This window comes from Trichoplax adhaerens, genomic scaffold (assembly GCF_000150275.1).
Source record: "Trichoplax adhaerens TRIADscaffold_5 genomic scaffold, whole genome shotgun sequence".
Taxonomy (NCBI): domain Eukaryota; kingdom Metazoa; phylum Placozoa; class Uniplacotomia; order Trichoplacea; family Trichoplacidae; genus Trichoplax; species Trichoplax adhaerens.
In genome coordinates, this window is record NW_002060947.1 from 6101426 (window position 1) to 6114264 (window position 12839).

General features: G+C 34.6%; 2 protein-coding genes across 2 annotated transcripts; one reads left to right on the plus strand and one right to left on the minus strand.

Annotated features, from left to right (window-relative positions):
* Positions 1–843: 843 nt before the first annotated feature.
* On the minus strand, positions 844–7654 carry TRIADDRAFT_56718 (uncharacterized protein; the record flags this gene model as incomplete). The annotated part of the gene is made up of 27 exons (XM_002112976.1): positions 844–906; positions 1557–1700; positions 1804–1838; positions 1980–2037; positions 2129–2351; positions 2442–2533; positions 2623–2790; positions 2869–2933; positions 3009–3104; positions 3258–3319; positions 3442–3677; positions 3759–3848; positions 3950–4005; positions 4096–4210; positions 4379–4570; positions 4643–4704; positions 4798–5032; positions 5104–5162; positions 5255–5332; positions 5443–5566; positions 5657–5743; positions 5837–5947; positions 6031–6176; positions 6263–6350; positions 6638–6673; positions 7470–7519; positions 7621–7654. 27 exons carry the CDS (start codon positions 7652–7654, stop codon positions 844–846), a joined length of 2805 nt encoding a protein of 934 aa, XP_002113012.1.
* Positions 7655–8187: 533 nt separating this feature from the next.
* On the plus strand, positions 8188–10700 carry TRIADDRAFT_56719 (uncharacterized protein; the record flags this gene model as incomplete). The annotated part of the gene is made up of 9 exons (XM_002112530.1): positions 8188–8213; positions 8434–8569; positions 8674–8829; positions 9093–9197; positions 9403–9487; positions 9580–9688; positions 9798–9858; positions 10090–10234; positions 10357–10700. 9 exons carry the CDS (start codon positions 8188–8190, stop codon positions 10698–10700), a joined length of 1167 nt encoding a protein of 388 aa, XP_002112566.1.
* Positions 10701–12839: the final 2139 nt, after the last annotated feature.

Genomic DNA, 12839 nt, shown 5'->3' on the forward strand with positions numbered 1-12839 from the left:
TGCAAATGCGTATTTGTGAACAGGAAAGAAGGTTACTGTAAGTCTGTAACCGAGCAATTTTGTAAGAGCTGCCCGCCGAAAGAGACGATTTTTCTTTGTGAAAAGCCCGAAAAGCTCCGTATTTAATGATGGTATCGCAAAACGGATGTGATCAAGATTATACGCTCGTGATCAAAGGTTGGGTCTGCTATTAGACATGAATTAAAATGTTTCATTTGACCAGTAAGCGTTTGAGCTGTAATTCGATAATTGTTGTACTGTATATAATCACATTGAATCATAGTCGTTGTGATCCAATTTGACAACACTATCTTCAAGAGATCTAAAAACCAAATTAGGAAGACAAAATACGCCTGTAGGTTATGCAACTGACTGAAGTTCAATATCAATAGGGCAGCAAGATACTTTGATGAGCTGCACACATGAGACTGTATACGTAAAGGCTATATAAGAAGAATGTTTCTATTTCGTAGGCCTGATAGAAGTCTATTTCGAAATTAAAATGCAGTAGTCACAAGTGGCTCACAACTAATGCTCTTTTTGTGCATTTTAAATTCAAAGCGTTAAAGGAGGGTATAGGTATATCTGCCTAAAAATCGGTTACTATCTGGCGTTGACTGAGTAAATTAAATGACGTAATAATTAATCACTATCGAATTGTATTATAATTATAACTATAATTATCGACCAAACTTTAGAAGTCGTCATAAGCGTATAGCTAGCCATTGCCCGGGATTTAGGTAGATCTTGCCGTACGACAGTACGAGTTTAGTCGCATGAATGCTTTAACGTAGTCAGACAAATATAAATCCCCTTTAATATTGTCAATGTTGGTTTAATCTTTTACATTAAACGTTTGCAAGCAATCATAGATCGGAAACGTCCGCAAATGTAGGTTATAATTAGCTGTTTTATACGTAAAAATAATCAAGTCTCATAATTTATAATTGTGTGATTGAATAATTCAGATTTGGATAAAATTATTAGTACAGTGCAAATTAATGTGAACTCATTACATATCAATTCTTTCGTGTTTCAGTAAATTACACCTCATTAATTACAAAAATTAGCTGATTAATCATGAATGACCCCTTTTAAAACATCCTACAACAACTGCCATAAGCACTATTGCAATAGCTAGTAGTCATCAGTTAAATCAAATACGAACTATAGATACTTTTATATCATTTAATCTAGTGTCAGTTGATTAATTTGCTTTGATTGAATGGCAAGTACATACAGTCTACAATTACATTTCCGTTACTGCTAGATTGCAACACGAACAGTGGATGGAGAGCTATAATCATGCTAGTATAGCTAGAGAATTTCGCTTTTTTAGCCGCTACACGAAGTGAATTAGCTTAACTAGAATTGTATCACTACTATACAATATATACCACATGCCAGCTCTGATTGAACATAAGTAAGCATATAGCTAATGATCCATTTGTGCGTTAATAATGCTCCTTTAAGGTAAAGTAACTAAGTTTCAACTACGACTTATGTATTCATAGGATCTTTCTTTGATATTAAGCTTGGCTGGCAGTATGGCTAACCAGATCTTTGATATAGGAGTTACTACAAGAAGACAAAGAATTTCTCAGCATCGCAATTTCGCTGTAGACTTCTTGTGGCGATCTTTCTGTTGTAGAAATTTGACTTATCTTCTGCAAAAAGTCGTGTATTAGGCCTTCACCTTCCTAATAATGACATTAAAAATTGGTAAAAAATCTTACGGATTGCTAATAGGCATTATATACCTACGGTTATACAATTTACTAAGATGAAATTAAATTATCATACTTCCATAATATCACGACGTCGATCGCTATCCGATTCTAGAACATTAATAGACGAAGCAAGATACAAATAAGATATTCATCTAAAATAATGCTCCAATTAATCGATTGCTGTGTTTTCATTGGATTTAACTATACTATTAAAGTAACTCTACAATAAGACGACTTTGTTGGAGTTACCGGTAACATAACTTATGGCCTGGCAATTTTCCAAATCCGCAGCCCTTTCCTTAGCGTGCTGTCCAAAGATAAAATTAATTTTTTTTAGACTGTTAATCTGAAATTGATTCTACCTTTTAATAGTGAAATGCTCATTATTGTTACTGTACCGTAACAACATTTTCCGGAAAATGAGCAAGTTCAGCTACATGAATTCCAAAACTTTGATCGCAAACGCCTGGCTTAACCCTATATAAAAGTGTTAAAGCTTCTTCTGTCGTCATAGCAGAAACGTGAAAGTTCTTAACAGATTTGATATCATTTGCTAATGCCGTCAATTCGTGGAAATGTGTGGCAAATAGAGTAAAGGCACCAATATCTTTTGCTATAGATCTAGGTTGATTCATCAATTCCAACACAGAATAAAAATCTGATTAAAAACAGGATATTAGTGACTTCTTAAAAATGCATGATATAACTTACTCAGAAATGGCCCATGCTAATCCAAATCCATCGTAAGTGGAAGTACCACGACCGAGTTCATCAATAATAATTAAAGACTTTTCTGTAGCAGTCTACAAGACATAAGACAGATCTTGCAGTATTAAATACTAACACTCAATATCAATACGTAAACATTAGGATAATCTTATTCAATTTCTACCTTTAAGATATATGAAGTTTCCAACATTTCCGACATAAAGGTAGAAACACCCTTTAACTGACTGTCACCAGCACCAACGCGAGCTAAAATGCAATCGATGATGGAGATTCGAGCAAAAGAACAAGGAACAAAGCAACCAATCTGTGCCATAAGGACTATTACACCGATCTATATACAGAAAATAATTATATTTTCAATTTGGAGATAAATTAAAGGCTACTAGTATTCGCAAACAGTTATATATACTTGACGTATATAAGTAGATTTGCCACCCATGTTTGGGCCAGTGATAATAATAAATTCTGCATCGTCTGAATTTGAAATTAAGAGGATTAAATTTACAATAGGCAATACAATTTACAGCTGCAAAGATTTACAAATTTAACCTTTAGCAAATTTGACATCATTGGGAATAAATGCTACATCGTCTTGCATTTCAAGGCACGGATGTCTAGCCTCAGTCAGTTCAATTATTCGATCACCTTTAGTTAAAATATAATACAAAATACAATTCTAATCTTCAATCCGAACAACACCATTTACTAGTGACTAACATTCCCGATAATATAACAAATAATCGTATGAAAAATGATCGGCTATTAACGAATATCTGATGATTCTATCCAGTAACTTACTTGTATCCAAGATAGTTGGTCTCACGTATGGGACAGGAGCATTAGTTGATGCATGGGCGAAACTAAAGTACAAACATATCAAGTTAAATGCTTAATAGGTTACGTGATTTCCTTTCACTAAATTTTAGCGACTAAGTCCAGAGAAACTTAAAAATTATGCTGTATACGTATTTTAGTTATTAACCTAACAATAACATCCAAATGAGCAATAATCCGGCTTAATGATTGCAAAGGTTCATAGTAGCCGCTTGCAATATTGATAACTTCAACGGCAAAGTCTTCTTGTTTTCCGTCATACATCGATTTTATCTCTTGCAAACTTTTATTTAAAGACTCCAGATTATTATTAGTAAATCGGACTCCATGCTTATTGGTATCGATCATCATAAATCGCTTATTGCTTCGTAGCGCTTTCTCTTCCTGCGGCATTGTTTGGATTGAGACAAGAAATTATTTCAAAGCAAGTCACAAGGTGCAACAAGTATTAAATGAATTTCAAACCTTTAAAGTTACTCTAAAATAATAGCCGAATTGGCTGTTGGATTCAAGTTTAATAGACTTGTTAGCTTCAAGACCTAAATCACGAGCAGCCTGAGATAGCAGAAAGAATCATTACTATAGTTCCATGCTTACATAATCAACAAGTACTATTATCATCTAAATCCAGGATACGCTACTGCAAAAATACTGACCAAACTTAAAAGGCGTGAAATCTGTTCAATCAGGTCATCCATTTGATTGCGATATTCTAACCAGAATTAAATTCATAGTCGTCAATAAATATCTTGGTAATTAAAAAATGTCGATTTGTATATTAATAAAGAACAGATTTCTTCACCTTGTAGGTCCGGGTCGATTGAGGGTTTAATAACAAATTCATGGTTCGCAACAGAATCAAGATCAACTGTGGTCTCAATTAATTCTTGATATTTTTGAAAATCTGTCGTTAAATCCTATAATATAAGGTTCAACAATAATTTGAGAAATATTAAACCAGATCAATATGAATTAATGGAGTACTGTATTTAAAACAAATTGAATTTTTACAACCAAAATAGCTGAAGTTAGTTACAGAAAGAGTGAATAATTTATGAATGTCTGTAAGCGCTATTAATACGTACACTTAATGGGTTGCTATACATATTTCGAATAAGATCTTTGTAGGCACTATCATAGCCTACTAATGCTTTGATGAGACAATTCACTCTATTAATGCTTTGATAGACACGAACACAATCTTGTAAATTCGCTCGGCTACGCTGAAACTTTTTAGCAAGACGCTGCAAATCGGGGAATCTTTTAAGGTGATCCTCCTGCGATGGTAATAATGGGCAAATCAAATATGTTACCATTTAAATTGTTAATGAAGGATTTATTACACTTACTTGAACTGACTGTCTCAATTCCGTATCGTCAACGAATACATCAACCAAATTTAATCTTTCCTCTAAAATTATTTGATTGAAATTCTTAATTTATAGTTCAATTTACTCATTTACCATTGATATTAAGCCAATGTATCTAACAGAATTTTTTTTACCGATTTTGGCAATGTCCATTAACGGCTGTTTAAGCCATTGAGCTAGTAATCGTTGTCCAGGAGCTGTTTTACAATAATTTAGGACACCCATCAAACAACGCAATTTATTACCAGCATCCGAAGGGCTTGGAAATAAATTAAGGGCTCGAACAGCTGCTGAATCAAGCTTCATGAATTGGCTTAAATCGAATGTTACCAAGTCAAATTGATTAAAGTTCGACACGTTACTCAAAAGCTGTAAATAACAAACATTTACTCAGTTATCATCAGCGGCAATGTCAACTTCAGTATGACAACATAACTCACTTCTAGATATTTTATAAGAGCTGTAACACAACTCATTGCAACTTGTTGATCGATTTCAGCTATGACAAATTACAAACAAGACTTGGTGGTTATTTTGTGCAATTAATAGTTATGGTAAGAAAAAATCTCAGTTTTATCACTAATACTATACCTAATGTTGCGGCGTTACCAGATTTTATCCTCAGTAACCGATTCAAGTCTTGTACAATATCCTTGTCGTTAAAGTCCGCTAGAAACGGTAATTTAACACAAATGGTAGTTTCATAAGCAGGTTTATAGCATACATGTACGAAATTTCATTCTTATCAGTATATGAAAGCCTTATTTTAGTCTACATACATTTCTTTCTTTCAGTTACCAATACGCCAGTCTTATTAATTACTTGACGAAGTTTAACAGCATCTACGCTGGTTTCTCCTGATACTAAAATACATTCTTTGGGGCCGATTTGCACCATTAATGCCTACGACGAATTCAAAAGAACTTAAATTGCATCACTTATCTATTTATTACCGGATTCCTAGGCAATGACAGTACAGTATACTGTACCGACCTCGAGATTAGTCATTAAATCGTTATCTTCAAATTGTGAAATGCCGAGGTTATAGAGGGTAGCATCAGCGTATGCTACACCAATGATCTGTAGACGTATTACGAATATATCAGTCGTTTATTTCAAAATCAATGATACGCTCCAACGTAAGTTACAGTTCATATTCGTCGATAGACTTACCCTTTGGCCATTTTCCACTACTAGTCGTATGGCTATGACTGGGGCTGATTCAGACATTTCATTATTTCCAAAAATGATTTCTTCAAAGCATCGCAAATTGCCAGGTGTTGCCTTCAAAAAAATAGCCGATAATAAAGTTAAATCACTTAATACCACATCTTAACAAGAAGCCTCAGTTAAATTTATCCAGCTACCTTTTCGGCGAGGTACCATTGCTGATTTGTCTTTGTACCCTTGTTCTTGTAGAGTTCAATGCGATATTGTCGAACAAGCAGCAAATCTCGTAACACCTTTTCGTAATTTGCATTATTTAGGACTACATATTCTAACTTTTCATTGCCTATATTATCGAAATTCGGACATATTTGCCATTAGTACAATAGTGACGCGATGTCATGTAAGCTAACCAGATTCAAATAGGCTTACCATTTCGATAATATCGAATTACACTTTTTGATCGAAAGATGTTGTTTGCAACAAAAATAGCGTCGGATCCATGGACAGTGAACCAATCCTATATTAATATACGGGTATAAAGAAAATCGTTACGCTATAACTAAGGTTGCTACAGTGTCAATGCTCAAATTCTAAACTGCTGATTAACAGTATTTGTTTTAAATTAATTCAGTAATAGCTAGGAAACATATACGTTTCTAGTAGATTTTAGTAGATCCTAGCCACCTAGTCTCTTAGTCCCAGGTAATTTAGGCGATTAAAGTTGGGATTACACTAATGTGATGATTATCGCACTGTTCCAAATAGAATGATACCCGTATGCACACATTGTACTTAAAATCTTACCGATCGATCAAAGATTCGGATAGTCGTTTCCAGTTTCTATTTACGAAACATGAAGGAAGAATCAATTAACTACAACAATAAGCAATCTATTCAGTCTAATGTTATTATCGATATAATACTGTAGTAATGCAGTAATCTTAGTAAGGTACTGTATAAAGTAGAAACATCGAACATAATGATAGGATAATTCTATTAATATTGGTACTAGTAAATTGTACAGTAATATCGTCTGCGGTCCTCTTTCAGCGGCCTGGTTAATTTTCCCGCCGAGATAAAACTATTCCTTCAATAGGTAACATTTAATGCGCTATTGCCAGTCAGCCAACATTCTAGCCATAGCTGATCAAGGGGTATTATTGGAGGGATTCATAGTTCATACTATACTGCATCAGGGCCTGACTGTACTGTATAATATGGTATTCTCTTCCAGTGACAATTTCGAAATGAATCGAACGTAAAGCTTTATTTACTATTGACAAAATTCAATTTCAAAATACTTATCATGCTGGACTCGAGCTAGCAAAGTATAGACCTTCATTAGAAGTTGTTGTGGGCGAGTCTATCGATAGCTAATCAGTGCCTGTTTCACTCCAGTATCGAATCGTTGCTTTTGGATTAATTATTGCAACATTCCATACCTACAAGTTCTACTGTAGGTATGAAATTACTGGGATTGTATTTTATTCTGCAAGAATCAAAGCCTCACTGTAGATCACTAGTGCATGATGGCTGATTTTGTAAAAATGAATTTTATGCGCTGTAGACGCCACAACCTCTAGTTGTTAAAGTTGAAAGTACTCTACAGAAACAGACAAGAGTAGCAGCACCATACCTCTGGTAAAGAATCCAGAAATCGTCGAAATCCATTTTGATTTGTACCATCTAAAAGTAGATCGTATTTGAGCTCGTGATTAGCTGATTACGACATTGCAACATGCATCTACTTTATTTTCGAGCTACCATGAAACCAAAATCACTATTACCTAGAGTTAGTTGTTGAGTTGATGATGATGCCATAACGTTGAATTAGTGCAAAATCCTTATATAATTCTAATCTTCCTCCAGCAGCAAGTTGATAGGTGCAAGCTCCCAGGTGCAAGCTCTGGTAACCAGAAAGGTGCCGATCGATCTTGTAAACACAACGTGGTTGAAACTTTGGCGCCAAATATTTGTGTACGGTACGGTACGGTAGTCCGTAGTCGGCAGCAAGGACAACTCTGCACGGAGAAATCTCATACTGTATAGTGTACCGAATGACCGAATACAGTAACGACCCTAAAGGATCCAGGGCAGTGCCAGTACGGTACCAGTACCAGTACAATAATAGAACTGTTTACAATTTGACGAGTGTAAAATCGGTAACAGAGCCCAAACCATACTCTGCATATAGCCCTACTGTATAAGGCTTTTGAAAGACCAATGCAGTTAAGCTTCAGCAGCAGCTCGAGCTCTCTCCTCCAGCCTCAAAATATCCAAAACATGGAGGAATTAAAGCTGTATATAGGCTAAGCTGGCAATGAACGACAAGGATGAACTAGTTACAGTCCAATATGGATGGCAGTAGCCGATTTATCAGGTAGAAATGATTGCAACTTAAGTGATATGCCACAGAGACTCTAGTCAGAGAGAGTGGAAGGATTGGTTTGCTTGCTTTCGATGCAATCGTGTCCTTGTAGCAGAGGATGCAAAGTACAACTTTCGATCATTCTCTTACTCTTTTGCTAGCAAAAACTTGTAAAAGAGTTATTTCGAAACCTGTTGAGTTTTAGCATTGATTAAATTAATATTTACTGCAGCCTAAGGATGGAATACTTGCTGGATAAATTTTCATCCTTTTGGAATATACTTGAAGCAAGTCGAAGCAGAAAAGTAGCCAAATGGGACGAAACGAGCCTTAGCCATGCAATTCAATGGTCTCAATATATTGAAGAGGTTCGTGACTGCAATAGTACTTTAGGCATGGCCATGGAATGAGACCATGATGAACTTACATCATGTCGAATTTCTTAATATCATCTATACGATTTCTACTCTAGGTATGCAATCACTTAAGGTCGAAACCAAATCGACCTAAAATCAACCAGCAGTTGTTTATACGTTATAGCAACAATCATCTCCAAGAGACAGAACCCGAATCAATGGTCTTACCATCGATCGAACATTTTTGCAATGCAGAATTGATGCTATTAAAGGTAAATGTTGTTGATAATAAGGCGTGAATCAACGAAAATGAAATATTTTACATCTACTATTTTCTATAATTGACATTGAATAATTGGCGTTGATTGACCAATTCTTCAAACTGTCTCATTGGAGTAAAAATACCGTTTAGCTCTGACAGTATTTAGAATAATATCCGATGACAGCCTGTAGCGTCCATGGAAATGTTTACTGTATTTCATTTTAACATTCATCGCATGACCTAAGCAGTAACTTGGTGTTTTACTTTATGCAGAGGCTACTGGGAAACGAAAATTTAACCTTAGAATTATTCCAGTTTCTATTGGAACGGTACTTGCTCAATAACGGGTCGCAAGATAAAGTTGAAAGTGTCGTCAAGGTAACATTAGTTGAATGATAGTATTGATTATTAAAAAAGAAATAGCCGAAACTGGTTCTATGTAGCCTTATCTTATAATAGCAAACTTAGCTTGCCAATGATAACTACATTGCTTAAATATTTATTATAGCTGTATTGAAAGAGAAATCTTCAATTTAAGCACGGAGAGGCAGACTTTCCCTTAACGTTAATGTATCTTTTGCAGATCATTTCTGAAAAATGTGTAAATAATGCACTGCTTGAGGTTGCAAGCAAAATCGATGCTATGATTTCCGAGAACTCTATCCATGGTTAGTGACAATATCTTACTTAGTAATTAATTTACATTGACAAAGCCTATGATGGTACTAGTCCATGTATAACAGTTTTACTTTGATGATAGGTATGAAGGAATTTTCTGACACGTCTTTATTGAAAGTGACTATAGAACAGAATGCAAAAGTATTAAATCAATACATTGAATATGATACAAATCACTCAATCACTTCTCGGTAATTACAGCTATGAATGAATTATAATGTACATTTATCATTATAGATTTCCGCCCCAGTTAACTTACAGGCACGACTATAATCTAATTGTTATGCATATTTTTACTAGGGAAATCTTTCTACTCAAGAAGAAAGCATTATTCCATTTAACTACTAAAAACACTGGAATAGTATGTATCTGAATATCGGTCATGAAAATTACAGCTTTTAAATTTTGATAGAAAGGAGATGCTCTTGCACTCACGTCGAACTCTAGATCTTGCTGAACTAATTTGCTTTAGCAAGACGTAATTAATTTATAACCCAGCTGTGTACTTTTGAGGTGTGAACTAATATAAACTATGTCATTGAAATGATGCTATTAATTATTATTCTTTTCGTCACGATATGATCTTTGGTAGGCTACTATCACGACAGCACTACTACAACGATACGAATGTAAATCGGAATCAGATGCTGATCCATGTGTCCAAATTTTAACTGAATTTTTAATAGAATATTATAGTGACGGCTTGCAGCCTGGCGCTGTAAATGCTATGCCAAATGGTGAGTAGAAGAGATGTTGCTAACGTTATAAAATCGAACTTCCATTATAGAAGTTAAACATAGAAACAGATTGAACTCCTAAAGTCTTGTGCTAACTCGACTGTGTTTGATTAATATTCAAGAATCAATTCGACAAGCCCTTCCGGATAGACACAGGGAACTCCTTATGCTTTCCCCTGTAAAGTTGGCAAAGCTTGCAAGTTACTGTTGTCAATTTTTCGTTGTCTACATTAGAATTCTATCCAAGTTTGCTTGTGATCAACAGCCTGACAATAATAGTCCTTCAAGGAATGAAGGACAACAATTGGCTATAAATCACTTTCAACAGCTACTAAAAGGGCCCAATAATGTGACCAATCCTGTAAAGCAAGTCTTGACATGTTTACATCATCATGGGATAAATTATAATTTAGCATTGGATGATTTACACAAAGATGTCCTAATAAATCCTATGACTAGTTTTTAATGTGGCGATAAATTTTAAATATTGACAGCACGATGCAAAACTGTTTATCAATATTATTACAGTGATAGGGCTTATAAAATTTATTTTTTTAAATCATTAGGGTTCTAAAATTTTAGTTTGTCGTATGAAAAATTCTTGAATCTCAAGCTTTATCCAGTATTGCTAAAGCTACTTGTATAATAATATCAAATTATCCTCTGCTTTACTGTCCATTATGATTATAGGAATACCGTTGATAGTCCTGTTATCATTTTTTTTATTTTTTTAATCCAATAAACCAAATATCAACCTATTACCAGTAAAATTTGGATTTGAAAACCCCTTGGTATCTATTCTGAAGTAATATATGTTGTAAAATTTTGTTGGCAAATCGATTCCTATGAATCAGCTTATCAAAATTAAGCAAACATGCATCGACTAGTTACTCATTGTAATGAGTGAAAATGTTTTCGTAGACCGTGGTCGAGAACGAATACCTGCCCTTCTCAAAATTAAAATTGAAGTCATTTATATCTTTAGTTTATCCTTATTACTAGTCACCTAATGGGCTTTTTGCTTAATATAGAATTTGAAGTAAAATTACAGTTAGTTAAGCCACTGCAAGACGGAGTCCGTATGTAGAAGTATTAGTACACATTGTAGCTAGTGAAAATTTTTTCGTAAGCTGCAGTCGACAATAACCATCAATCTTCCTCACATACTGTACGAAAATTTGCCATCGATCTTGTAAGCTTATTTCCAGTTCACTTCGGCAAGTGATCGACGTATTAGTATTGATTGATGCACATAAGCATATAGGTAGTTAGGCACACATTACAGCTACGCCGTGGAAAAACATTTTCGTAAACTGCAATCGAGAACGAAAGCCAGTATCTCTAAAATGAGTCATTTATTTTACCAGTTTTGAGCTTGCTTTTAATTTAAGCGATAGGTATTTTGGTTAATATAGAATTTGGAGTAAATTGCAGTCTGGTCAATGCACTGCAATACAGTCTATAAGAATATCAGTACACATTGCAGCCAGTGAAAATTATTCGTAGGCTGCAGTCTCGAACGAATACCAGTATTCGTTTGGAAAAAATGAGTTATTTATTTATTTTATTTCGTGAGCCACTTAAACTTATGACTAGTTGAAATAATGAATATTTTACTTGATCTGCGACGTAGACGTACGCACAGGATCTGGAGTAAAATTATAGGTTTGTCAAGCCACTGCAAATTGTCTGCAATAGAGTATATGGGAATGTCAGTATACTGAACATTGCCGCAAGTGAAACTATTTTTGTAGGTTGCAGTCCAAAATGAATGTCAGTATGTTGTAAAAAATAGTAAGTTATTTATTTTCGAGTTGAGGTTTTACTTTATCTAGTTTATTTTATTGGCCTTAAGCTTACGACTAGTTCAACTAAAAGGTATTTTGCTTATGGTAGGATTTGAAGTCAAAATTCCAGTTGGTCAAGCCACTGCAATACAGTATATGGAAAACATTGTAGCAAGCGAAGCTATTTTTGTAGGCTGCAGTCCAAAATGAATGTCAGTATGTTGTAAGAAATAGTAAGTTATTTATTTTCGAGTTGGGGTTTTACTTTATCTAGTTTATTTTATTGGCCTTAAGCTTATGTCTAGTTCAACTAACAGGTATTTTGCTTAAGGTAGGATTTGAAGTCCAAATGCCCGTTGGTCAAGCCACTGCAAATTGTCTGCACATACAGTATATGGGAATATCAGTATACTGAACATTGCCGTAAGCGAAGCTATTTTTGTAGGTTGCAATCCAAAATGAATGTCAGTATGTTGTAAAAGAAAATAAGTTTTATATTTTCGGGTTGGGGTTTTACTTTATCTAGTTTATTTTATTGGCCTTAAGCTTATGACAAGTTCAACTAACAGGTATTTTGCTTAAGGCAGGATTTGAAGTCCAAATTCCCGTTGGTCAAGCCACTGCAATACCGATATAGGGGAATGTCAGTATATATCGCAGCCAGTGAAAATTTTTTCCTAGGCTACGATAGAAAAAGAATACTAATTTATCTCCCATATGAAGAGTAAAAGTCAAAAATTATCTTGTTAAAGCCTTCCACTGGTTTTCCATTTCACCAAGCGGTCGACATTTTGGGGGTACATTGTACCTAGTCAAGC